The following is a 27496-nucleotide window of genomic DNA, read 5'->3' on the forward strand; positions in this document are numbered from 1 at the left end:
TATTGTTAATTATCCTTTTTTCATTTCAGGGGTATTTATATATAAACACCATACAGCCTCGATAGTTAAGAAACAGTTTTGAATAAAAGATAATTGTAGATAATCAATCTTCGAAATAGGAGTCCTCCAAAGTTTAGAAATGATTGTTTGATTTATAGTTCTGCATTAACAACAAAATTTCTATTATCATTTATTTCTCATAGATAATAAATTTTCCAAGCCATTTTAATAAATAAAATAACTGTGATAAACAGTAAAACCCACTTATTTTTGTATAAATACATTTCAGATACACAAATTAATTAAATAAAAGTATTTAAATAAGAATTGCTTCACTAAATTATGCGTTTGTACTTTAAACAATACCTGAATTTGAAATTTTATTAGAATAAAGAGTAAAACATTTGTTCAGAGTCGGCTTGATTAATAAAGTAAATAACACAGACGTATTCAATAAAGTGAAATATAATTTTATTACGCTGTTTACAAAATACTTTAAAAACAATATTTCTAAATTTCTAAAATTGCAGATTTTGAGGTACTAATGCTCGTTCCACCTAAAGGGAGTTATGTTTAAATTAAGATACACTGAACTAGGTCGTACCTAGGTATCCATATTTCACCCATTTAATCATAGACTAAAAACAGTTTTTTCTTAGTAATTTTTAAAATTGCAAAGTTTTTAGTCTAAGATTAAATCAATCTTTCGGTTATATAGTCAAGGAAATGTATAAATATACGTGTATCTAAGATACCCTTCAAAGTTAAATTCCTTTAGAGTTTATCAGTAAAACCACTTTAAGTATTTTTTCAATCCTTTTACCTATATTTACATATTGGAATTGTTATAAAAGGTTCTTTTAAACGTAACTTAGTACACTAATTAAGTATTTTTAATTTACCGTAATTAAAATATAGGTAAGTGGTTTTTATCTTATTTTATACCTACGGAAGCGATAAATAAATTAAAGCAATAAAATTTTGGAGTTTGGAGATGGGTGGGAAAAAAAGGCTCTTCGTTTTTCCAACTGCTTTTCTGATGTACCCAAAAATGGACCAAATTAGACCAAAAGTACCCTTAAAACGACCAAAGTCACCATTTTCGGCCCTATGTACCCCATTTCGGACCAAAAGTACCCCAAACTGGACCTATTAGCTTTATTGTAATGTTAAACTCCCATAGAGATTCCCCTAAAAAGAAAAAACTTGCGGTCCAATTTTGGGTACATGAAGTATTTCGGAGAGAGAACCATCACTAGGAAAAGAATACCGGGGAATCCAGCGGTTCAAATTAAAATCTAATTTGCATATTAAAATTATGTTTATTTCTTAATTCCTAATTTACACGGTCTTCTTACGGTAGAACGCGTACAATAGTATTGGAGAAACGTACGCGTTTCATATCGGTGGTGAAAAAGCGGGGATTGTCAATCAGGATTAAAACACTTCTTTCTGCGGGTGGGGACCTTCTATCAATAATACAGAGAAAGGCTGCTACCATCTATAAACCTTTCATTTTAGCGGGGTACAGTCTTAACGTTTTCTTATGCAACACTCCCTATAGCGTTACACGTTCACCACCTAAGTATTTACCCTTCATCATCACCCCTACCTTTGGCTGTATGTTTTTGTATCGTGCGGAGCCGTGTGGTGGCCTTCCACTGTATTGTTTAGTATCGTGCGGAGGCCTTCCACTGTATGTTTTGGTATCGTGCGGAGGCCTTCCACTGTACTTAGCTTGGTATCGTGCGGAGGCCTTCCACTGTATACTCCCTGGTGGAGTGGGAGGAAGCCTTCCACTGTGCTTGGCTTGCTATCGTGCGGAGTCGTGTGGAGGCCTTCCACTGTATTGTTTAGTATCGTGCGGAGGGAGTCCACTGTATACTCCCTGGTGGAGTGGGTGGAGCGGGTGGAGCGGGAGGAATGGGAGGAGGCCTTCCACTGTGCTTGGCTTGGTATCCCCCTGAAGACCCTACTAACCTTTTTCCGAACAATCGTTTCAACCTTATTTATAACAAAAATAGGCTCAAAGTTATCGTTTTTTTAATAAATATCCAAAAGTGTTGGGTTTTGGGTATTTTTAAAATTTTTGAGATACTTTAATAATAATCAGATACTTCTGATCATATAAATCGGAGAAATAACGGCTATACATTATGGCTTAGCGGAATTTAGCAGGCTCTCTAAGTTTGTTCCTGAAGAGTTAAGCATTTTTTACTTTGAATAGTTGATTTTATAAAATGTCTTTACGCTTGCCCAACTTGTTGAAATGTTGCCCTGGAATAGTTCAGCCAATGCCTAAGAATGAGTTCATAAACTCTTTAGTGGGAGAGAAAACGGATCCACAGCTGAAGCGGGGAGGCAACATTTCAACAAGATGGCCAAGGTTATTTTATAAAAAGAACTATTGGGAAGACTTGGAGCTTGCCCATCAAGCCCCTGTTTGGGAAAGTGGAATAAAATATTTTGAGCCAGTGTGAGAAATAAGGCACTATCACAGGCCAATAGCCAGTTTAGAAATTAGCTGGGCCAGTTTAAAAATTAGCTGGGCCAGTTTAAAAATTAAATGCTTGTGGGGAAATTTTGACCAGCGTCTGCTATCGTACGCAAGTTGAACCATTGAACACGCCAGTCTATTTAGCGAAGCGTATATTTAGTCTTTGGCTCTTTGCTGGGTGTTCTGAGTCTGTCTACTCTACACTCTACACACAGTTTAGAAGAAGCGAAATAGCGAATTTAGCAGTTATCAAAAATAAATATAAACAGTCTCTCTCTCTCAGTAGGCTTGTTCGGGTCGGGTCTATTGAAACGTGATAAGAGGAAATACAAAGGACGACAGGACGTCCAGCTAGAATTTCTCCCCTCTTCGGGCACACCCCTTTTATACCTCACCGAAAATCAGCGGGTGACAAACATTTCTGCATTTTACCGGGAAACCTCTTTTTATCTCACACAACCTTCACAATAGCTTCATTTTCAAGCGATTTTTTGCAGAAATAACAAGAGTTAGCTGGGTGGTAAATTTTAAACGCGGTTACATGAAGAGCGGCGGACGCGTTTTAAGTCAACGAAGGTGCAAAATTGTAAGACGCGTTTATGGGTACAACGTTAAAACCGCGAATACGACACAACTATTTTATGTTACGATTGCTCGTATGTAAAATGTTCATAGAACATTTTTTGTAGGAAATAGCTGGGCACTAATGTTCGTAATTGGGTTTATAGCCGTACATACAATACTAACGTAGATATTCGCGATAAACAATTACTGTGCACCGGTTTCCCTCATAATCATTGCGGGTAAAACAACTATTTCTAACAGTAACCTGTGAAAAGATATGTTTTGTTTGAGTAATTACTCCTAAAATATTTAATTACGCAATTTTGAACCATTCTTCATTTTATATTTAAAAAAAACTAGCTTTCTATGATTTGAAAGAAACTCGTTTTCTAGTGCGTTGTTAGCGGTTGGAAATTATGGTAAAAAGAAAACTATTTCTAACGCTAACCTGTTTTTTGCCCCGAAGAAAACGGGACCAGGCAGCAGCTTTAAATTTTCGACTCCGGGACAAACGAAGGTCAGGCCTAGGAGCAGAAGGGGGCTTACGCAATGGGACAAAGGAGGTGATACCTGTGTTCAGTACAGCGAGAAACGCATCCCAGGACTCAGAGATGCTGGCGGAACACAGAACCAGTGACCAATCGATAGAGGATAAAAAGGCACTGAACGACTCATAGTCCCCTTTGAACAAATTTGGCCTAGGAATAAAATTGGGACGTGACCCACACTAAGAGACTGAAATAATACAACACCGTGGTCACTACGGCCGAGGTCCGGCAGCACCTCCGAGTCCAAGGTTAGCGAAGAATTCGAAGAAAACACCGAGTCGAGAACATTGTCCCGACAGAATGGACCACCATTCCTTGTGGGGACCTCAATAATTTGGGGTAATGATAAATGAAGTAAACAATCAAGGACGGCTTTGGTAAACCGACAAGCGCTAGGAAGGAGAGACGACCAGTCAATATGGGGGTAATTAAAGTCACCGACAATTAAAAGGGACAGGCGACGTCGCACACAATACTCATTCATAGCCTTTAGAGAAATACCGAGCAAACCATGGTTAACATATTTACAGTTATTAGATCGATATAAAACAGCAATTATAGTAACCTTCGGGGGAGGGGCATGGTGCGTAACGGAAACAATTAAGATATCAAGTCCTTCTACGTTGGGAGTTAAATTCTCAAGGGCAATATCACCAAAAGTAAGAGTACGTGCTGTAAGAGAACTTTCAATATAAAGAGCAACACCGCCATAAGTGGTCAAGCCACGGTCTTGTCGGAAAAGAGAATACCCTGTAAAAGTATGTTCAGCATCAGTGTGTTCTGAGGACCAGTGAGTTTCGGTTATGGCCGAGAAAGCAACCCTGTGCTGTCGAAGGAGTAGAGCAAGTTCAGTGTGTTTATAAACCGATGTAAGTCATTGAGCATTGGTGAGAATGGCGGTAGTCACAGCCGTTAGTGAACTAGTAGATCAGAACACACCTGAGGCGCATGGGACAAAAGGGACGGTAGACAGCCCACGTACGTGCTAAAAAAATACAGTATCCTTGGTCCTTTAAGGCGGATTTGGATCTCTATTAATTCTACCTTATTGTTCCCAACTCAATGGGGGAAACCGAAGAGCTAATTCTAGCCTGTGAAAATATATATTTTGGTTTGAGATAATACTCTTACAAGATTTAATAACAGCGACATTTTTGAACCATTGGCGTTATCGGGTTTCAATAAAATGCTTCTAGCGACGAGCTTGATACTTTGCGGCGCTTTCGACTGGGGGCTACCATTTTTATTATTTTCCCCGTTACGATCCCCCCAAAGTCACCTTCACTATGGGTAACCCCCCCCCCATATCACTTTTAGTAGGATCTTTCAGTAGGATGAAAAAATAATATTTCTTCCCAGGGGAATTCATGGATTTACAATAACTCACAGGGATAGATTCTTTTACGGAGAATATTCGTGGGGGAATCCATAGGTTTACTACATGGGGAGGGGACCCGTTAGAGGAAATAAAATCAATAGTCGAGGCAGAGGTAGTACGGCGGTGGGAGATTGTAAAGGGGGGGTCGATACGCTCGTAAATTAGTAAATATTTCTTTTCGAAAATAAGTTTGATTCAAATTTCAAACGTATTTTTGGCGTACGCGAAATGCGTTGTCTCATGCGATTCCCTAGTGGGAGAGGTGGGGGTGGAAGTTTAGTCTGAAAAGTTTCAGCGGGTTCGTCTGCTTTGGTATCTAGACCTCGTTCGGGCCTCGGGCTAAAAATGGATCACGCTTATTGTCAAAAGAAACAACCCAAATCTAAAAGGTCGAATGGTTAGTATTACAATTTTAATTATCATCGATGTAGTCATATATTGTTTGTTTTAAATATAATTTCAGGGGTAAACTTTAAAAAACGCTTCAAGATTATTTTTGCCCAATGAAGAGATTGAATCTCCTGATTTACCTATTGTAAAAATTCATTTGCAGCGTGACGTCACAACGTTAAGGAAAGTAATGGCGATTAACCGATTGCGCGAGTACAGAAAAGCGTTCAGTAGCTCTTGACGTAACGCTGCAAACGATATGCAACGGTTCAGAACCGCTGCAGTTGGTCCGATTACTCTCACTGAACGCAGCCCGGGATTGAATCAGAAGCCCTAGGTTTTGGAAACTTCCGGCGACGAAAAATCAAAATGTTGTCTGCTATTTTTAGTGAAAGCTGAACACGCGTGGAGTGAATGACAGCAGGCAAACTTCAAACTTCTGTTAATGGGATATATTTCACTAACAAATTATATACTTTTAAAGCGTATCAAGTTATAAAATGACTTCCAAACCTGTAAAAATATCAAAATACCTATTAGAAATGAAGGTAAGAAGCTAAAGGTTTTAAATAACTAAATGGTACTGGAAGTATATAAACATCTGATTATACTTACGCAATAATTTTTTAATAAAGTTTATGAAAAGAACTAAAGAAAAAGAAGAATTAAGAGCTGAACAAGAAGCGGAAAACCATGCTTTTAGAAACAAAGAAATATCCAGTTTAATGAAGGAAGGGTAAATGATTTTCTGCCTTTGGGGGTCACTTTTCCTAACATTCTGAAGCCACGGTGGAATTTTACTCCTGGGCGCTGACTAAAAGTGGATGGAAAGGAGTGGTCAATCATGGACTAATTAATTAGTCCATGGGTCACTCTCTCACCTTTTTTTCTTTTTAGAAATCGTATTGTTATTGAACCTAGATTTGGTCCCTGTGAAATGCTAAAACAGGGAAGAATGTCTTTCAAAGGAATGAATCCAGAGATAGAGAAGCTTATGACAGAAGAAAGAGACCTAAATAACCCCAGTCCCTCGGAAGGAATAAGTCCTAAAGAAATGGCAAACAGGTAAGAAAATGCTAAAAAACTTCAATGGTGCAGAATGTTAATGACTTTTATCTTTAGGTATTCTTCGCTTGTCGATACTATGGCCAAGAAATTCAGTAGAAAAAGAGCTCGTAGTGATGGTTCTAAATTTGATAAAAGTAAAAAATTTAAAAAGCCTAGAGATGATTAAACACACGTTTTTGTATAAAAAAATTTATTTTTATTTAAATGCTTTAAGGCTGGACTCTTCTGTAAATAATTGTATTAGTTTGCTTTATAAATAGTAATTTAACCAAAACAAGGCAGTTTTTAAAGTTTCTTAAACCTAACACTAGTTTCTTTAGGAATTAGGTCCAAGTGCGTACATTGTACATGTATTGCATTATCTCTACTCTATATATTACTACTCTATACAATAACTTATTATCATAGTATTTTTTCATATCTATATTTTTTAACGTGTTTGGTTGCTGACAACATGTATTAGTATGTATCATAGTTAAAATATATCTCTACACCTACAAATAATCTATTATCTAGTAGCTTTCTTTTTTGATATCTAAGACCTTTGGCCAGCACCAAAAGTTTGTTGTCAAAAAAAGTAGATTTCTTTAAATATCTTACATTTGTATGCCATGAGTTTATCACTCATATCACAGATAGCAAAAATATAAAATAATACTCAAGTAAAAAATTAAATATTTTCTTAGTAATATTGAAATTGGTCAGTGATAAGCTGAGAATATTTCCATTTTGAACGCTTATATATAAGCACTTTTACAAAGTACATCTGTATATTTAATTTGCTAATACTTTTTTTCAGTTATGGCACTTTTGAATAGCTTTTAAAAAAAATGTTAAGTTGTATATAGCATTTTTTAAAGCTAAAATTTTTACATTTTATATGGTTGTTAAAAATTTATTTTCCTAATTTAGTGCGTAAGGCAAATTACTAAAAAGGCACATTTTTAATAAGTTAATGGAAAATATATTTTATGGCATTATAACTTATGTTTTGTTGTGGTTTATATACTTGTTAATACGTAAATTGAGTAATATACATGTAAGTAGTATTGTATTCATTTAAGTTTTGTGTTTGGATTTTTAAAAATTTTGTAGACTAACTTGTTTTAACTGGCAATAGCCACCTTAAAAAGGTTCCGCTGAGGCGAAAATATGACCTGAGATGAGCTCTTAACAAGTGGGCCCTTATTTCCATTGATAGAGGTTGATATTTTACATAAATTAATTGAGTTTCGTCGTTCTTTGTTATTATCTACATCAGTCAAATTATTATCGTCATTTACGAATGTACTTGGCTTTTTGGCAACTCTTCTGCTCAACTCTTTTTTAGCCTTTCGGACAATACAAGCCATAAGAGTAACGCTTCCAAGAATCTAATAAAGAAATTGATGTTACATTTCTAAGGATCCATAATTGGGGGTCTTCAAGCTTCATACCTGGAAAACCAAGACTGCGTAACCAGTAACTGCAGTTGTTTCGTCTGTTAAAAATTCTTCCATTGAGCGAAGAGTAGTTCCAAGGTAGATGTTAATCAGTTGGGTTGGTAGTAGCCCCAAAATTGAAGCAATCAGATACGAAGGAAGGCCAATACAACTAACCTATTTATAACAACAGTAATTAACTCTTACTAGAGCTAGGCTATATAGGTTGTCCACTTAAAGGGAATATAACATCAGGTATTTGGTGTGGAACACCACGTTTGCAGCTCTGGCCGCTCTTGCCTTTGGCTTTAGAAATGTTTGGCGCCACTATACAGCGTAATTTGAAAAATTGAAGGGGTCTTCCATAAAGATTGCTTTGCAGGTTATATTCCCTTTAAATAATAATACAGGTCTAATAATTCAATATCGGATAAATTTTCAGGTCACAAATCCTGAGATTTGAAAATTTTAACAAATTGGATAACAAGCAGGAAGTAACATAAGAAATTACCAGTAATTACTTTGGCTATAATTCGGCCTAATTAAAAAAAATTGAAAGCTAGAAAAATAACTGTTGAAATTAACAAGGTTATTAAAGGAATAATTTCCAATAGGACAAATTGAAAAGCTAAGAAACAATTTTCCTGAAACCCTCCTTATTTAGAGAAGGCTTTCAAAGACTTCTTACTTTCAATTAGAAAGTTTCTTAGTCTCTTTTTAAGTCAAAAATGGGTCTTAATTATAATGGCAAACAACTTTCTAATTGAAACGAAGAATGTAAACACATTTCTAATTGCAAATTGGAACCAAGTCACTCAAATTGAGATAATCTCTGAATGGTTCAAGGTCATGAACAAAAACTGATTTTGAATTATTAGCCCTCAGTCATTAGTGGATGCTACGAAAAATCCAATACTCACAGCAAAAGCCGCATTTTGTAAACCAAACGGAATAGGGGAAAGTCTTGAAACTATGATGACTTTGAATGCCTGACTACTTTTCATAACTTCAATCAATGATCTTATTACATTAACTTTTGATAAGTGCGAACGAATGGGTCGGCTACAACACGCTTTCATAGAAATGTGAGCTATAGCTAAGCCAATGCTAACAGCAAAAGCTGTCACAATTAAACCACGGACAAAACCAAAATGATAGCCACAACCTATATTAAGTAATATATAACCCCAAGTTATCGGAAAAGAAACTGCAACGTACAACAGCGTGAACACTAGGAAGACTAGCCATTGCTCTTGACCATCTAGCCATATCACGCATTGCTTCACGTAACTTTTTCCCAAGATAAAGAGCGATATGACTATAAAAACTGGGATTAGCAAACTTAAACAAGAAAACAGAAACTGGCTGACTGATTCTGTGAGCTTTGATATGGCTGAGGAACTATTGTCAACTCCATCATCAACAGTTTTAGTTTCTTCCGAATAAGGCTGTGTAGGTGTTGGAATACTAACCCACGTGAAATCTGTTAATACCGAGTCACTTCTACATTTATGCAGTGGATGGTTGGTAATGGAAGAAGAATCCGGACTTAAGGGGAATGCCGAATTCAATTCGCGTTCGATAGATTTATTAATAGTAGCGTGATTGTTGAACTGCTCACTAACCATCACAATACGTATACACTGCAAAACTAAGGGCCGATGTTTTCGACAGACAGAGGTTTAAAGCACAAAGTGAAGTTTTCAAGTTCCGTTATGTTCGATAAAACCATAATTTTTAACTTTGAGATAAATTAAATAAAACTACCTAATAAAAATGTTCCGAAATCGGCAACGCCTAATTTGCTTGCGCTAACCACCATAGCCAACCCCAAAAATCAATATTGTAACACGACCGGTAGCAAATAAATGTCAATGGCATGGCTTGACCGCTACTGTAAGAAAGTTAACGTAGGCGGCAGCGGCTAGACGATGGGCGCGCGTACTCTTTATTACCTTGGATTAAGTTATTTGCAGATACCTAATACTTGCCTAAAGCTTGTCTGTCTTTTTAAAGCAGCGGCGGCGATCGAAAAAACTTGCTGTGGGGGCCCGGGACATTATTTTTAATCAAAGAAAATGTACAGCTCTAAATTTATATTACTATATTTTTTTAAAAGAATACATTGATCCGTATCGAAAGAAACCATTGCATTTTGTGTTAACCTCTCACTTCCGCCGTAAACTTTGATGTACATGTAGTAAGTAGGATGGATAGAAAAAAGGTACTTGCGTTGACTTTAGGGTTTTTGGAAGAAGAAAATGAATGTGTTACTAGAGGCTTGCGCCGCCGCTAAACGCCGCCGCTGCCGATAATTTTGAACGCGCCGTACGCGCCGCCGCCGATTGTTCGAAAATCGATGCAAGCCGCCGCCGCCGCCGATACAAAGAACGGCGCGCCGCCGTTTCTTTTTTCCTTTGTACACTTTTTTTGGTATATTAAGCTTGGTTTTCATTTACGCGAAAATAACTATATTTGAACACGACGTTGAACGTCAAATTTTGGTTTTCGGATTTCGGTTGACGCAGAGTAATAGCATTTTCACTTAGCGTCAATAGATTCCAGCATTGTTATCTTGGCTATAGAGAGAGTCACTAATATAACCAAGGCTTATCCACATTTTAATTATCTTTAAATTTAAATGTTGCTTGGCTTATCGATATGTTTTCTAAAATTGCATTATAATAATCAGTGGCGGACTGGGTCTAATATTTTTTGGTTGCTAGGAGACTTAGGGTCCCATTTTTAACAACTATAACGCTACCATGTTTACGGAGACCCACTTCATGAACGGTCCATGGGATCCACGCCATCGGGCAGGTTACCTCTATGGCCAATCCGAGATTGATAATAATTTTTTACTTTAAATTCAATAAATGAAGCATTTGATATACTGCATTTTAGACGTCCAATACGTTTATAAAATCACATCATAATACCTTAAATTATTTTTAAATTGAACATAACATATCAAAATAGCAATGATGCGATGATAACCAAAAATGATATTTTTCGTTACTCGGATATATTTCTGATTGGAAGGCTCAGAGCGTCAGTGGCGTAGCCAGAATTTCGTCAAAGGGGGTCCAAGAATGTTAATTTTAAGAGGGGTGCCGAGAAGGGGGTGTCAAATTAGTAAAGGCAAGGTAGGCCCAGGGCGTTGACTTTGAACCCTCCTTGTCTACGCCACTGCAGAGCGTTATCGTGGAGCACGACCAAAAAAATTAAAAGCCAATATCGAGCCTTAAACCGAATTTCAACCCGGCATAACTGCGAATAATTTTGGTTGTCGTTTGACGTCAGGCCAGTGGCCTACCTCGGAAGGACCATGAACTAATTAATGTACTTCGCACATTAAAACATTAAAACAAACGTTTTACAAATTCAGCCAGTCCCACTTGTTTTCCAGCTGCTGAGCTATATTTGTATTTTCCCTCCCCTCACCCCTTTTCCTTCTTCCCCGGTTATCATTAGTTAGTTAGTTCCTAATTCCGCCACCAGAGCGCACATTTAACAATCGCCCGAAGCAAATGGGTACGTTCAGTAACAGTCAACGGAAAAAAACCCGATGGATTTATATTTTCCACCGATGAGCTTTTTCGTCATAATGACGTTGGAAGTTGCTGATCGCTTTTATTCAGTCATCGGTGTTTTTTAAAATGCCGTAGCTTTTATAGTAGTTGTACGTCAGTAATGACGTCAGTCATCGGAAAAACCGACTCTTCCAGCCGATGACTTCGGTGAGTAACCGATGACTATCGTGACGTCAAAACCGGAAACGCGAAAAAGCGTACAGTAGGAAACCGATGTCAGCGATTAGTAATCGGTGAGTCCGATGAGCGCTGCTGAACGTACCCAATATTCGGGAACGGGGCGTCCCTGTGCGAAGTACATTAATTAGTCCATGGAAGGACTAGTACGAGTTGGTATTTGCCCTTGCCCTTCTGGTCGCGTGTTTTTTAAACTGACGCTACAAGAAATAGCTCTAAAATTTATACAAACGCCGGCGTACGCCGCCGCCGCCGGTCATTTTGGCCACGCCGAAGACGCCGCCGCCGTAGGCCTAAACGCCGGCGTAAGCCACCGCCGCCTGTATATTTTGGGTCATACGCCGCCGCCGACCCATATCAGATCGGCGCCGGCCTCTATGTGTTACTAATCGGAAAAGGAAAACAAGTCGGCCCAGGCCGTCTTATTAGTTCCACATCAGTGTATTCGAGTGGCCAAACCCATACACCCTTAGTAGACACAGGTAGGCAAACTAATAAAAAACTGTTGAGGCTACGTGATTTCCTATCTTTTGATATATAATTTACCATCCTATGTTAAAGAGTGGCCACCGCCCACCCTCAGGATACCCGGGTGGGCAAACCAATACAAAAGCTGTTGAGGCCATATGATTTCCAGCGTTTGATATATAATTTACCATCCTATGATAAAGAGTGGCCACCGCCCACCCTCGGGATACCCGGGAGGGCAAACCAATACAAAGGCTGTTCAGGCCATGTGATTTTATATTATCTCGGTGATTAAATTAGTATTTTCTTAGAGCAGATATTTAATATGGATTATTAACAACTGCATAAATCATATTATTATTTATGTACTAAGAATATGGCAAGACGCAGATTCTGTCCCCATGGTTGCATACTTTTCAGCTTAAGGGCCTGTTGCCAAAGCCCTAGCCCATTGAATTTAACATGTTTGATTCTAGCAAAGCAGACTTTTGCAACACGCCCTAAGTTCGACTGCTTTGGATTTTTTGGTCTCACTCTTTCAAGTAGACGCGAGCGTAGACGATTCCAATCTTTTACTTTTATTGTTCTATGAGACCAAATTGTTTTTTTCGATCACTCTCCCTTTAAGGGGGTTGTTAGGAGGGGGCGGAAATTAACGGCACTCCGTGCGCGTCAAAGAGTTCTATCGAATGAGACCAAATCGCTGGACCAACTATACAAACTATACAAGTTCGCCAAGAAGGCGATAATATTATTTTGTGCCACACATAAACGACTTCGATAAGAAAGTGCCACACTTATTTATTACTTCTGACCATACACGGTTTCGATAAGAAAGTCCCACACTTCTTTATTACTTCTGACCATACACGGTTTCGATAAGGGGGTCGAAATTGTGCCCCCTGTTTACCTGACAGACCTGAAACTGGCCATCGGGAAACGTTGTGTAGCCCCACACTGTAATTCAAACTTCCCGCCACGCCCATGTCACACCTCGTTAAATTCCACTGGGTTGGGGGCGGAGGGGAGGCGAAGTTTGAGGTTAACTTGACCCTAAAACGCCGTAAATATACGTAAAATAACGCTGAAAAACGAACGAGAATTGCGACAACTTAACTAGACAAATCCCCCCGCGTTGCAAAGAAAGACTAGAAGTTCCGAGTAAAATTTGTACAGAGCGTCGTGGCTCGGTTGGTAAGGGCATCAGTAATAGAGATATCGCGGCCAGCGGCTATCGGGGTTCGATTCCCGGCGCCGCCAATATAAGAATTTATATGATTTATTTTTCGCAGCTCCATCTACCGTGTCGTTGCTTTTCCACGACAAACAAACACTTAACGACAATCCATCCATAGCAATAGTCCCACTTCGATATATATATATATATATATATATATATATATATATATATATATATATATATATATATATATATATATATATATATATATATCTCGATGTGGAACTAAAAAGAGCAATGTGGGAAAAGGTTGGATTTCAAAAAGATCAAAATTTGGAATTTTTCATGCGTTGATGGCCGAATTAAAAGTATCCGACCGACAAAACTATAAAAAGTGGAAAAGGATGGCCGCGGAAACCTATGAAATTTTGGTGGATTTAGATTCTCCACTTATTTATAAAGAAAACACAGTAATGAGAGAGTCGATTACTGTTGCTGAACGCCTGGCAGTGACCCTCAGATATTTACAGGGCCGGCGCTAGTAGCTTCGGGCCCCAGGTAACCGTTCTCAGACCCCAGCCAACCCCCCCCCCCCCCCAAATTGTTTTTTACACCAAAATTTGTTTTTTTTTGGAAATAGTTAGAAAATTTTAGTTAGGCACCCGGGCCGGCGGGCCCCTTTTGCCCCGGATACCCCCCCCCCCCTAACGCCGGCCCTGATATTTAGCTTCCGGTATGTAAAGTAATATTTGCACAATAAGTGAAATAGTCCCAGAGACATACAGGGTCTTATTCGAAGTGTTGTAGGATGACCATTTACACGTTCCTAGTACGGAAAGATGGCAATTTCCAAATTGCATAGGTGCTTTGGATGGAAAGCACGTGGTATTTGTTCCACCGAGGGGTAGTGGGTCATACTTCCAAATTTATAAAGGAACAAAAATCATCATCTTAATGGCACAACGTATGGTTGTATGTACAATTTTTTTATTTTTTGGTTTACTTTTTTTCATTGTGCGCCCTCCCCGAAACCAAATCAAGGTTACGCTACTGGGCACTTGTGGATGCAAATTACAGGTAACTACAGTAAATGTTTGAAAAAATATTAATTTCTCGGATGACAAATTGGAATATCTTGGTAAAACTTCGTTTAGACTAAGTGGCGTAGCCATAAACTAGTCATGGGGGGTCGAAGTATGTGAATGTTCAGAGGGAGGTCGAAAGGGGGTGAAAATTTAATACAGTCAAAGGTAGGCTCAAGAGGGGGTATATTGACACGGAACCCACCCCCCCTTGTCTACGCCACTGTATAGACTCTATAACGCGCTGTATTATTTGGGGCTGCCACAGCTTTGAGCCATATGGGGAGGGATCCGGTTTGTGGAAATTACATTTCAACCGTTTAAAGACCAACTACATGTGAGATTTCGGTCTACTCAAACTTTAACATAGCACCTAGGAGCAACAAACACAACACCCCACACAAGGAGAACGCAACCCGTCAAAAGTCATGGATTTTCTGTGTAAATTTTTCATTGGCTAGACGCTTTAGCGCCTGCTGCCGTCGGAAGGGGAAAATTCGGAAAATGTCTTCCCCCCGCCCGTAAAACGTTCAGCCACTGATCAGCATAAAGGCTCGTGACCGTGACGCTCGTCCAATGAAATTCGTACACAACCCTTCGTTAGCGTGTTTAAACGCTAACTGCGTTCTCCTTGTGTTTGTTGTTCCTAGATAGCACATAAGCCTTGCAGCTAATTGCCTACTTCCAGTCAAAGGCCGAGTTAACCGAAAATTCACGTAGTCGGCCTTTAATTTCAATAATTAACCAATACAGGCAACTTGTTTATAAATATATTTAATGAAAAGAAGTATAAACCAAAACATGATTATTTTTGAAAATCTTTTGATTTTAAAAATGAAAATAAATTTATCCTTAATAGGTTTGTCTATATTGATGTTGGTACAAATGGAAGAGTAAGTGACGGGGGTGTTTGGAACAAAACCAACTGTAAAAAGAGGTTGTGTTCCAACACCCTCGGCGGTTCTAAGCCAAAAACTCTTCCGGGATGAAGCTTTTGGGCTTATGGCATATTTATTAAAGCCATACTGGACGATTCAAAACGAATTTTTAATTACCGGTAAGTGTTTGTATATGATATTCTATAATATTTAACTGTTCCTGATTTTTCAAAGTCCCATCAAACTGGAAAGAAATGTTCGAATATGGCAAAATTCTACCGCGACGAATTTAGAAAATACTTTAACTCAATTGGGCAAGTGCCATTTCCGTGGAAAAAAAATTACGAATAAAGTTTTGTTTGGCGTTTGAATTTTTATTCATGAAGAGTTTAAGTAGACAAAACGAATAATCAGCCCTGTTATTCATATGTTTAAATGAAACTATTTTCAAATTAATTCAAATGTGAATCAACAAAAATAAACAAAAACTGGATACATGTATTGATTTAACTATTTAGCCTGGTATTGTGGTCGTTGAATGTTATTTGAACATGGGGCGAATGGTTTTTTGTTACGCGCATTGTAATTATATCTAATTACATTATCCGCATCTGTGTAAATAATTCTATGTTGAGTATATATTTGACTAATTGCAATTGGACTATTTTGCATTGAACTATTGGCAATTGGTCTATTTTGCATTGAACTATTGGGAATTGGTCTATTTGGGAATTGAACTATTGGCCCTAATGTTTTTGTTTTGCGCATAGTAATTATATCTAATGTAACACTTCCAGTTAATTTTCCCCCGCATTCTTACATTTTTTTTATTTTTTGTGGTATTTACTTTTGTTGTTACATTTTCCCCTCCACTCTTGACCATCTATAGTAATTGTTAAGTATTCGTAAAGCCCCATATGTCAAATTTCTTAGAATTCAAAGACCTATTTAATAAAAACTAATTCCAGTGTTAAATATAATTAAAATTAATGTTCAACTAAAAAACCTAAATAACTTTTGAACGTTATATACAAATTAAATATAGTTTATAAATCTTATAGGACTTAATCAACTCCCTCTTTAAAATATAAAATTAAGATAATTAATTAAACAGTGTACCTAATATAAATTATAAACTAAATCACTGCCTCCAGCAATGTTAAAATTAAGAGCCTCGAATTATGGAGATAATTGGCGTATTTTTTCTCGTTTTATTACCATGGTACAATACTTTCCGAGCCGACCCCACCCAAGTTTTTATCAGAAATTTTCCGAACTAAACCAGTAAGGTCCCCTCAACTCACAGCGATCCCATAGAACCACTGTCATGTGAGCGGGTCTTTAGCCCACTACCAGATAACCCGGATCCACCAAAAAGCGCACGTTTTCCAAGGCCAGGTCACAGGTTGAAAGTGTGCCTGGACATTTTCGCCTGACAAAAAAATAAAGATAACCTCGTGATTCCCTGGCACCTTCTCCCCCACAAACACTGAGACCCCCGCAATCACGTGGAACCGACCCTAAGGGACCTTTCGTAAGTCAGACAACGCCATACGTCCCATGAGTCCATGACAGAACACGAGTCTTGGGTGCACCAATGACCCAAATAAAATGGGAGGTTACCAAGTACTTTTCATTTTCAACTCCGCCCTAAAATCTCCGGAAGCTCCCATAATCCGGAATCCCGTTAATCGAAGAGCAGCCACGAAGAGAATCAAGTGATAAGTAGAAGTTTATCATACCACCCCCCCCCCCCCCCCCCCCCCCCCCCCACCGTGTGTAGAGTACCCAGGGTCGAAATACGAAATAACCAGTGAAAACGTAGAATTATTTTTGGAAAGAAGGGAGAAACCTCGTTATTGTCCGAGAAAGAGGTTATAAGTAGGTCCCCACGAGCTAGCTGAGAGTTCATTCCGTATATCAATATCGTTAGGATTATTGTAATTTTTGGTTTGTATTACCCTCGCCAATATTATTTGAGTTAGTTGCTTTATTTCAGAGTTTAATTGTAGTGTTTATTATTTAGTGTTTGGTGTGTATTTGTTTTTGCCCCGCTTCCGTAGAGCCATAGAATGCCAGAATTTACAAACGTTGGAACTGATCCCATAGAAAACCGTTAAGAGATAAAAATTTAATGAATATATGGTCAAAGAGTGTATATTTTAATGTTTAAATTCCCCCTCGTATTTTCAAAAGTTAAAAGAACCATAGTGGAGATGGCCTAACCATCACTATTGTCAAGTAGAATTATTCCCTCAATCCCCCTCATTATTTTCATTTTGTATTTTAGTGTTTTATAAAATTAAGTGTTAAATCTAAGACTATTTACACCTGGACTACAATGCCAACGTTATAACTCCCATTTCAGAGTGTCCGGTACGAAAATCCGCGATAGTAATCCACAAACATGCAGCAAGCCCCAGCAACCCCCCCCCCCTTTTTTTGTTCCCCCTTCTTTAGGAGGCAAACTGTTTTTCTCTTGACGCCGCACACTGGAGTATTTCGTCAAAATTTCTGGTCAAAATTCAAAATTTTAAAAATTGTCCAAATCGAATAGTTGTTTTTCCCTTAAGTAGTTGATATACGAGACTACCACTTGACACAGTTATCTTTTTTCAAACACGAACTTTAGTCTGCTAGTAGCAGACGAAATTTCATGAAGCAAGATTTTTAAAACTTGTACTTCTCGGATTTCAAAAAAAAGCTTTCAACCTTGGTTTTTGGTTTTTCACTTCAACAAATATTTTTCAACTGTTTCATTGTGGAAGATGTCGAACAAGTTAAAAACTTCATTTTCATGTATTTTTGGGGTTTCTAGAACTTTTCAATGTGCACTTATGTTAGTGCACAAGTTAGGTTTTGTTTTGTTTGTTTTTGTTTGCTATATTTCACGAATATCCACTTGAAAATGTTAAACTTCCAAAGGCTTCCAATCTTATTTTGTTTTACCAATATGATAAGTAGGGCTTCTAGTTTGCAGCTAAATGATAATTGACTGCGCTTTTTTGCGCCTTTGATTTATTTTAATATTTTTCTCTAGCACTGCCAAACAGTTATTTTGACTCTATTTTTCCAGAGTCAGGCAGTGCAGCTCGTTTGCCCCTGCGAGTATACCGTGTGGGTTCAGTATCATAAGATCGACTCTCATAAGGTCGACTGAACCTGCCCATAAGGTCGACTGTCGACCTTATGAACACTATGGGCAGTCCATAAGGTCGATTCTCCTACCCTAACCATAAGATCGACTTCCATAAGATCGACTGTTGATGTTCATAAGATCGACTGCTCACAAGGTCGACTTTTTGAAGTCAAATCAAAGTCACCTGATAGTTAAGCCATAGAAAATAGAAGGGCTTATTAGCCTTTGACAACTGTACTAGGTAAGTCTTATATTTAATATAGTCGATCTTATGAACATGCCATAAGATCGACTGTCGATCTAATGAACCACCATGTTGTTCATAAGATCGACTGAACTTGCTCATAAGATCGAGTGCTCATAAGATCGACTGCTCATAAGGTCGACTCTCATTTCCTTCTTAAGATACTATAAATAGAGTAATAATTCTGCAATAGAGTTTTCTGAGATCCTACTGTTGCAAACACGAAATTTATTTGACTTGTTATTAGATAATTTTTAATTTTCATCGAAATGTGTGTATGTTTTTTTAAATTGGTAATTAACTTCTTATTTAAACCAAAAGAGTGTGATTTCCAAAATTTTTAAACTTGAGTTAAATTATTCGGAAAGCATCCAAATTATATATTTGCTTTCAACCAGACGGCGACACGGCATAGGTTTCGTTTGCAATAAAGAGTATATGTTTTTTTAACTAGTTTTAGCTTTGGTTTTAGTTAGATCATGAATTTATTCATTTTAAAATGAATAAATTCATGGTTAGATTCATAATTATTTAAAATTATTTATGTTAAACCAGCATTAATAATGCCGGTTTAAATGGTTTTATTTAAATAGTTTGAGACTTAAGTTAATTAGAAAAGTTCAAGATAAAGACTTGGATTAAACTTTCAACTTGAACAACTTCCACTGTATGGTAAGAAACAATTTAAAATTCAATTTTTATTAGACTTTATTGTCACTTAATACTTATAAATAGCTGATTAGTTTGATTAATTGATTATTAAGAAAGACTCCTTGAGTACTTGACTTATTGTTCAAATATAAATGAGTTCTAAAGTTCTAAAGTTTATTGAAACTAGCAAAAGGCAATGCCCATCACGCTAGTATGAAAGAGATACAGAATAAAATGTGTAATAATGAACACATACAAGAATATATACAGTATATACAATCAATTAAGCAATAATAAAAAATTACTACTCTAGTTCGAGATGTCGCTTCAATTCCCGCAGAAATTTCGAGCGAAGAGGAATGCAATGGAGGTTAAGTTATTTTACTAATTTAAACTTGTTGTAGGCCTCAGACATTGTCCCAGTGACCAAACCCTATTGACATTGAACATTTAAACAATGACTGATGACCGTAATGAGACGCATTTTTAAAATAGTCAGAGACTTTTTCAAAATTGGAAGCCCTTGGTATTCCATCGCGGTCCTACCTCCTCAAATATCAATATAAAAATAAATTGTCCCTTAATTTTTTGGCTTAATTTCAATAATTAAATAATATGCATATTTGGTTTGAAAATTATTAGACACTTTGAGAACCAAATGAACAAATTATTTGATATAGTATTAAATATTTGGATGGTATACAGTATTTGATCAAATATTATTTGACATGGTCCCTGTAAAAAAAAGTATTTGCACATCCCTATTTAAAGGAAATTTGTTTATATCGATAACAGAAAATCAAATGATTGAGTAAATTGCAAAAAGATAATTTATTAAAAATGTGAAATATGAAATTCATATATTTACATTGACTAGTTATTAAAACAATTTTTAAAAAGGTTTTAGGAATGAACATAATATTGAAAATGTTATAATAGCACTAGATTTTTTAAAAACAATATTTAAAATAAAACAATTATCCATATTTAAAAATTATTTGTCTATAAAAAAAATCCATCCAAAAGAAAGCTATTTTCATAATACTGGAACATGAATTGGTTGAGGCGGATTCATCTGAAATATTTGACATTAATTACAAAAAATGTCCGATATGCAAGAAAAATGCGTTAAATTCGATAACCAACCTTAGGTAAAAACAATTTGAAATTCTTCCATGATTTGACCGCAGACTGGACAACGAAGAGATAGAGGATCTTCTCGTCGCGCAGCTTGATCCGCAAGTTCCTCGGCGCATTCTTGACAACAGCAGAAATGACGGCATGGCATGGCCATGCGACTTCGTGGGACAGGTCAAAACTTGAAGATTGGCTGCGCCTTCTACTTGAACCTCTTGAACGGGAGCATAATTCAAAGGAGGGAGGATCGGTGCCGGAAAATATTGTCCATAATCATCTGCGGGAATTTGAAAATCTTCTTCGTCGTCGTCGTCCTGGATGTTTGCGGCTTGAGGGTCTGCGGTGAGAGCTGGTCCAGCTAGAATCTGAACGGGAACCGGCGCTGGAAGCACGAAGAAAATATTTGGCGCTGCATCATCTAGAAATAATTCAAACTATTTATTATCGGCCAAATACTGTTGGTATACAAAGTTCGTTTCCTGTATATTATACTAGATGGCGCTATAAGCTAATATCTACTAGATGGCGCCACTGACTGATATAGTCTTAAACTAAACTTCACCTATTTTTGTTTTTTTTTCTTGTTGTTATAATTAAATATATACATTTAAGTATATCTGCGTACCATTTTCTTGAGGTATGTCTGGGTCGGGAATCACAAAATGTTGCCCAGGCTCTATCCTGTGTTTGACTCTATCCATAAAATCTCCGATAGTTAAATTTCCATTACCATAACATTCAGATAATCTCATAATTGCTCTAAAAAACAAAATAACAATTGAATTAGCAGAAAGAAATTACTTAAAAATATAGATGAAAGCAACTAACTTGTTGTTATGGAGATATTTTTTGTTACGCCCACAACGAATGACTTGGTCCTGTTCTACCCCCAAAGGATAGTCCCTTTGTTCCCTATCTTCTACCATTCTCAGTTTGTCTAAAAAGAACTTTAATAATTATAAAAAGAGAGAAAAAAGGGTAAAAAATCGCTTCTCTACTTACCAAGGTACAGGTAAATATTTGGATGTTTGGTTGGCAGACTTCGATTAAACTGAGAGTTAAACGACTCTGTGTCGTTGTTCGTTCTTTTGGTGCGACCGTAGACAGAGACTCTATCGGCACCAACTACGTCCAACCAATATTGCTGAATATAATCAGCTAAAGCGTTCAAACTTCCAGTTTCGACGTTTGAATACTGCGATAAATAAAAACTTTGTTTATTAAAGACGAAAAAAGATGTAAAATATTTAAACTATATTAAATTTACTAACCTGAAGCAATGGAAGTTCAGCAATTTTACCCCTTATGTGAGCAAGCCCGTGGGACATGTCGTCAGCTTTAAGAAGTGGTAATATCATGATGAGTTTCATGATACCGCGAGCATCTTGACGATCCTGATCTCTTTCTTCATACATTGCCAAAAGTGTTGGTCTCTTCTGCATTTTGCGGTATATAGCCTATTTGTATCAAAACGGAAATTATCAGACGACGATTTAATTTAGAACTTAAATAATGAATTTATTTAAATTCATGCTAAAATAAACACTGCAACGCGCCTGGAAAGCCTAATGGATTCTAAAGGCTGGTGGTGATCAAAGATCGTTACTTATTGGCGAAAAATTTAAATATATAATCTTTATCTTCGGCGGTATGGTAAATTCAGAAAATATTTTACAATCATCTTCAACAATTATATCGTCATAAGTTATAGCTAGAAATAAATTATTCAAATACCTGCGCAAAATGGAACCAGCATCCAGATATACGAGCTTGTGGGAAATGATTGGACAAGCTCTCTTGTAGTCCCATCTCGAAATCCGTCATAACTTCCTCCGGCTGCAGTTGTGGAAATTCCAGACAAATCCAGTTGAACAGTTCATCATAGGCAGCTTTGGTTTTCCTGGTGAGAAGGGCAAAGACAAATGGGAACGCATATTCGCCGGCTTGAAAGTGAACGGTAACCAGTTGCTTGAAAAGAGCTGGCACAGAAAACGTTCCGTCAACGAAAATGGACTTCATGGCGTTCACCTTCGTAGTCATGAAGTGCGAAGACGAGACTATTAGAACCTGGAAGAAAAGCTCTGAAAAAAGGATTATTTCTTGTGTCCACGCTGAAACGAAAACCAGGTTCGATAGCCAGTGCGTCAGCGAGCTCGCGGACTGTGCCTGGAACTGGAGGAAAACTCTGAGCCCTGGCTCTAGACATTGTGGATCTCACGCTGTAGAAAGCCGTATCCCTGACATCGAAACGCAGACGGGCTTCGTCAAAAAGCTCCCGGAGCCCTCGGTTGTTGTTGGCGGCTGCGTCGTTTCTGCATCGTTCTCTGAACTCGATATCCCTGATAGCCTTGACTGGAGGTGCATGATTGTGATCTGCGTTTTTTCCTTCTCCAGGGACCAGTACGTCGCTACCGCTTCGCAAAACTTTCCTGCAAGGACACTTAGTCTTTCTATAATCATAGCACTTCAAAAACGTATTACCTTTACTCTCCCTCTCTTTTACGTAAAGAAATTCATCTTGCAAATAAACTACGGTATTTGATCTTAAACCAGGCAAGATTCTCATGGTGGAAGTATCTAAAATGAATTTACTACGAAATATAAGTTAGTTTACTTTTTATTTACCAATGAAGTTTGGAAAACCAATTGAATTCCAACTAATTAGGCTGAAAAGGGAATCGTTAAAATATATTTGACAAAAACGTTACCACGCAGAGCTTTCCAAAACCAAGCTCGTTATTTCGTCGATTAATGAAGCTGAAAGGATATTAAACAAAAAAAGCTATACTACTAAGCTTAATTAGACCGAAAGCCAAAACCCGCAAAACCTGTGGAAACACAATACCTGGAAAATAATTAGGAAATATAATGATATTATAATGAAATTAATATTTTCACAGATTATTAATTATTTTATTATTTATTTATTTATTAGTTATTTTGTAAAATACGTTAAAACACTTGGTTTTACCACCGAGTTCCAAAACGAGAGTCTTCCCTAACGAAGTCGAGTATTGAAAATCCGTAGAACTGAAAAGACAGTTTAAAAAAATGTATATATATATATTAAACAAGTTAATGTCACCACCAAAATCGCTGAATGCCAAAATGCTAATTTAAAAAAAAGACAACAATTTGACCGTAGCACAGTCTAACTTTTCGAGAGGAATTTTCCGAGAGAATAATTTTGGTCACCCCAAATTTGGGTTTGAACCTTAACTTGTCCGCGTGATATGACGTCAAGTTCGAAATTCACTCCCATTGGAGGGAACGAAAAAGATGACCGCTGCATATAGTCGTTACCCCTCTGAAGTGGGCCAGTGGCTGGCTCTTCCCAACAAAAACTATATACGTTTCGTTTGTACGCCAGTCTACGTAGCAAAGGGTGTATATAGTCTTTGCTTGCCAATTATCCCGCTTGGATTTGACATTTGACATTGGGAAATTTCTCCGTGCTTCTAGAGAATGGGGACTTCTCTTCAAAGTATCCCGCGCTAAAAGCCCGAAAAAGAACGGTGGAGTTCTGGAAGAGTCGTAAATCATCATTCGAAGAATGGAAAGGAGGACTTTCGTTTATTGTCTATGGTTGAAGGTTAAACTCGATGTTTCTAAGAAACCCAGTAGCTCAAATTTGGTTTAAAATTTCAGAAAGTGGGAAAAAGCGCCGATATTATATTAAAAACAAATACACACAATTTTTCTATTTTCAAAGAAATAACTATATTTAACACATTGGGTACAAAACTAAGATAATACGAAAAACCTTTATTACACACAAATATTTCGAAAAACAACGCAATTAAATCTATTGAAGGAAAAAATCATTGTTCATTTCAGAGGGAGGATTAGCGTGAGAAGAATAAATTGTAATTAGAATCATAAGTAACATAATACCCCTAAGTATGACACTTGTAGCCTTGCTCATGCATTTTGGATTACTACATCCTTTCTTCACTAACGATAAATCAGAAAAACGACTAGAAACTTTGTAACCCTTCCGGGTTACAAAGTTGCTAGTCGTTTTTCTGATTAATACTCTTTGGGATTTAATTTTTTTTTATTGGTAAATAAAATGGCCGTTATGGTAGACGGCTTATTAGGCCTAACTCTATCGGAAAGTTATACCTAAATACTAAATATTAATTATATTATTAGGGTCATTTTCAAAGTTTGAACTGAATAAAATATTTTTATTGCGTAATTAGCAATTGTAAAAGTTATTCCAGAAGTTTGAAAAAGGTTAATTCTTACATTTTAATTTATTTTTATTTTGATCACAGCGGACAAAACCAGGCATTCATCCAGGTACAAAATACAAGTTTTTCAAATAATAGTCAAAATCTGGAAGAAATTGTAATACAATATTCGTAAACTAAATCTGAAAACTTTTTACATTAAAAACGAAACAAGCTGAAGGTTTTTTAACGTCTACAGTATTTGGTGCACAACATTGATAAACATCAATGAGATTGATCTTCTCAATATACTACACTAGTGATCCACAAATTTCGAGTTGTTGGTGAATTTTTAATATAATACCATTTGCCCGATATAAAGATTTAATATTGTTGGGGAAAATACATACAATTTCGTTAATTTCTTCCGTTGTTAACGTTTCCGTGGTGAAAACGAAATTCTATCAAAGTAATCGGGCGTGAGTTATTTAAATCACGCTAAAGTTAGGTAGAACCTCAAGAAAAAGACCACCTCCAAAATTAATAAATTTTAATCTAAGCATCTTCTTACCTATAGAAGGTCCCTCTTGTATTTAATGTTAGTAAAGCAATTATTTATTTAAAAACATTTTTTTTTAAATTGTCCATTTTTCACATTTTATTTGCTAATCTTCATTCGGCCACCTTGAAAATTCACAACAATTTAATTTAAGTATCTTCTTACGTATAGAAAGGTCGCTCTTAAATTTAGTATTGGTGACAAAAGTATTTCTACCTAACCTTTAAAAAAAATGGCCATATTTCACTTTTTTGGCTAGTCTTCGGTGTAGGAGCTCATTAGGGAGCTAATTAAATTAGAGTAATTAAATAAAAAAACTTTCAAAATTATATAATATAATAAATTAAATATAATTATTAAATTATAAACTAGAGCCGCTGGAGTAAAATGGACACCAAATTCCGATTCAACAGACTCTTTTAGCTCAGGTTTAAAAACCTTTACGAAAAATTTCTTCAAAATGCACGAAATTTAAAAAAAAAATTATAATAATAGTCTGCTTAACTCCAGGGAGCTTGGTATTTAAGGTAAATAAACAAAAAAAAATGTTGGTCTAAATCCATTAATATCGAGTAACAATTACGTTTGATGATTAAAAAAAACATGATTTAAATTAGCGTGATTTAAATAACTCACGCCCGATTACATTGATAGAATTTCGTTTTCACCACGGAAACGTTAACAACGGAAGAAATTAACGAAATTGTATGTATTTTCCCCAACAATATTAAATCTTTATATCGGGCAAATGGTATTATATTAGAAATTCACCAACAACTCGAAATTTGTGGATCACTAGTGTAGTATATTGAGAAGATCAATCTCATTGATGTTTATCAATGTTGTGCACCAAATACTGTAGACGTTAAAAAACCTTCAGCTTGTTACGTTTTTAATGTAAAAAGGTTTCTCATTTAGTTTACGAATATTTTATTACAATTTCTTCCAGATTTTTACTATTATTTGAATATACTTGTATTTTGTACCTGGATGAATGCCTGGTTTTGTCCGCTGGGACAAAATAAAAATGAATTAAAATGTAAGAATTTACCTTTTTCAAACTTCTGGAATAACTTTTACAATTGCTAATTACGCAATAACAATATTTTATTCAGTTCAAACTTTGAAAATGACCCTAATAATATAATTAATATTTAGTATTTAGGTATAACTTTCCGATAGAGTTAGGCCTAATAAGCCGTCTACCATAACGGCCATTTTATTTCATACATTTCGTACCTCATAATATTTTGTAGCGCTATATGATGGGCTAAATTTGAACTCTGACCAATAAATTCGATGACCAATAAAAAAAATTAAATCCCAAAGAGTATTAATCTTCCGGGTTACAAAGTTGCTAGTCGTTTTTCTGATTTATCATTAGTGAAGAAAGGATGTGTAATCCAAAATGCATGAGCAAGGCTACAAGTGTCATACTTAAAGAATTATGTTACTTATGATTCTAATAACAATTTATTCTTCTCACGCTAATCCTCCCTCTGAAATGAACAATGATTTTTTCCTTCAATAGATTTAATTGCGTTGTTTTTCGAAATATTTGTGTGTAATAAAGGTTTTTCGTATTATCTTAGTTTTGTACAGAATGTGTTAAATATAGTTATTTCTTTGAAAATAGAAAAATTGTGTGTATTTGTTTTTAATATAATATCGGCGCTTTTTCCCACTTTCTTAAATTTTAAACCAAATTTGAGGTACTGGGTTTCTTGGAAACAACGACATTGACCTTCAACCATTGACAATAAAAGCTCATCCCTGCCCGAAAGTCTCCGGTCGCATTCTTCAATTGATAATTTATGACTTTTTCCGTACGTTTTCGGGCTTTTAGCGCGGTATACTTTGAAAACCCCATTCTCCCGAAGCACGGAGAAATTTCCCAATGTCATATCCAAGCGGGATAATTGGCAAGCAAGGACTATATACACCCTTCGCTACGTAGACTGGCGTACAAACGAAACTTATATAGTCTTTGTTGGGAAGAGCCAGCCACTGCAGAGGGGTAAAGACTATATGCAGCGGTCATCTTTTTCGTTCCCTTCAATGGGAGTGAATTTACAGCTTGACGTCATATCACGCGGACAAGTTAAGGTTCAAACCAAAATTTGGAGTGACCAAAATTATTCTCTCGGAGAATTCCTCTCGAAAAGTTAGACCAAGGACAGTTTCCTTGGTTAGACTGTGCTACGGTCAAATTGTTGCTTTTTTTTTAAATTAGCATTTTGGCATTCAGCGATTTTGGTGGTGACATTAACTTGTTTAATATATATAAATACATTTTTTTAAACTGTCTTTTCAGTTCTACGGATTTTCAATACTCGACTTCGTTAGG

The 27496-nt window shown here is 36.6% G+C and overlaps 3 protein-coding genes and 1 long non-coding RNA gene across 4 annotated transcripts; 2 read left to right on the forward strand and 2 right to left on the reverse strand.

The window, feature by feature from the left end:
• The first annotated feature begins 5790 nt into the window (after nucleotides 1-5790).
• On the forward strand, nucleotides 5791-6701 carry Mpp6 (M-phase phosphoprotein 6). The gene is made up of 4 exons (XM_090158898.1): nucleotides 5791-5925; nucleotides 6013-6113; nucleotides 6275-6442; nucleotides 6500-6701. The coding sequence occupies exons 1-4, from the start codon at nucleotides 5878-5880 to the stop codon at nucleotides 6609-6611; spliced, it is 429 nt and encodes a 142-aa protein (XP_090015024.1). The 5' UTR covers nucleotides 5791-5877; the 3' UTR covers nucleotides 6612-6701.
• Nucleotides 6636-9768, reverse strand: LOC149927259 (transmembrane protein 64). The gene is made up of 3 exons (XM_090158897.1): nucleotides 8787-9768; nucleotides 7882-8043; nucleotides 6636-7818 (listed from the first exon to the last, which is right to left on the reverse strand). The coding sequence occupies exons 1-3, from the start codon at nucleotides 9492-9494 to the stop codon at nucleotides 7552-7554; spliced, it is 1137 nt and encodes a 378-aa protein (XP_090015023.1). The 5' UTR covers nucleotides 9495-9768; the 3' UTR covers nucleotides 6636-7551.
• Nucleotides 9769-19226: 9458 nt separating this feature from the next.
• Nucleotides 19227-21032, forward strand: LOC149927260 (uncharacterized). The gene is made up of 3 exons (XR_016473754.1): nucleotides 19227-19299; nucleotides 19592-19648; nucleotides 20469-21032. It is a non-coding gene; the product is annotated as an uncharacterized LOC149927260 (long non-coding RNA).
• On the reverse strand, nucleotides 20157-24072 carry LOC149927261 (uncharacterized). Its single transcript, XM_090158308.1, has 8 exons — nucleotides 22897-24072; nucleotides 22150-22844; nucleotides 21687-21872; nucleotides 21418-21610; nucleotides 21244-21352; nucleotides 21041-21174; nucleotides 20425-20833; nucleotides 20157-20353 (listed from the first exon to the last, which is right to left on the reverse strand). The coding sequence occupies exons 2-8, from the start codon at nucleotides 22453-22455 to the stop codon at nucleotides 20350-20352; spliced, it is 1341 nt and encodes a 446-aa protein (XP_090014434.1). The 5' UTR covers nucleotides 22456-22844; nucleotides 22897-24072; the 3' UTR covers nucleotides 20157-20349.
• Between the last annotated feature and the right edge of the window lie 3424 nt (nucleotides 24073-27496).

This window comes from Leiobunum rupestre, chromosome 9 (assembly GCF_980474605.1).
Source record: "Leiobunum rupestre chromosome 9, qqLeiRupe1.1.hap1, whole genome shotgun sequence".
NCBI classification, from domain to species: domain Eukaryota; kingdom Metazoa; phylum Arthropoda; class Arachnida; order Opiliones; family Sclerosomatidae; genus Leiobunum; species Leiobunum rupestre.

What these genes read in the sequence shown, in the direction of transcription:
- Mpp6 (XM_090158898.1), top strand. Translation starts at nt 5,878, where the DNA reads ATGACTTCCAAACCTGTAAAAATATCAAAATACCTATTAGAAATGAAG. An exon ending in AATACCTATTAGAAATGAAG is followed by an intron (nt 5,926 to 6,012) that starts GTAAGAAGCTAA and finishes TTTTTAATAAAG; the next exon opens with TTTATGAAAAGAACTAAAGA. An exon ending in TCCAGTTTAATGAAGGAAGG is followed by an intron (nt 6,114 to 6,274) that starts GTAAATGATTTT and finishes TTTTCTTTTTAG; the next exon opens with AAATCGTATTGTTATTGAAC.
- LOC149927259 (XM_090158897.1), bottom strand. Translation starts at nt 9,494, where the DNA reads ATGGTTAGTGAGCAGTTCAACAATCACGCTACTATTAATAAATCTATC. An exon ending in TACAAAATGCGGCTTTTGCT is followed by an intron (nt 8,044 to 8,786) that starts GTGAGTATTGGA and finishes TGTTATAAATAG; the next exon opens with GTTAGTTGTATTGGCCTTCC. An exon ending in ACGCAGTCTTGGTTTTCCAG is followed by an intron (nt 7,819 to 7,881) that starts GTATGAAGCTTG and finishes TTTCTTTATTAG; the next exon opens with ATTCTTGGAAGCGTTACTCT.
- LOC149927261 (XM_090158308.1), bottom strand. Translation starts at nt 22,455, where the DNA reads ATGACTACGAAGGTGAACGCCATGAAGTCCATTTTCGTTGACGGAACG. An exon ending in CTGAACTTCCATTGCTTCAG is followed by an intron (nt 21,611 to 21,686) that starts GTTAGTAAATTT and finishes TATTTATCGCAG; the next exon opens with TATTCAAACGTCGAAACTGG. An exon ending in AAATATCTCCATAACAACAA is followed by an intron (nt 21,175 to 21,243) that starts GTTAGTTGCTTT and finishes TTTGTTTTTTAG; the next exon opens with AGCAATTATGAGATTATCTG.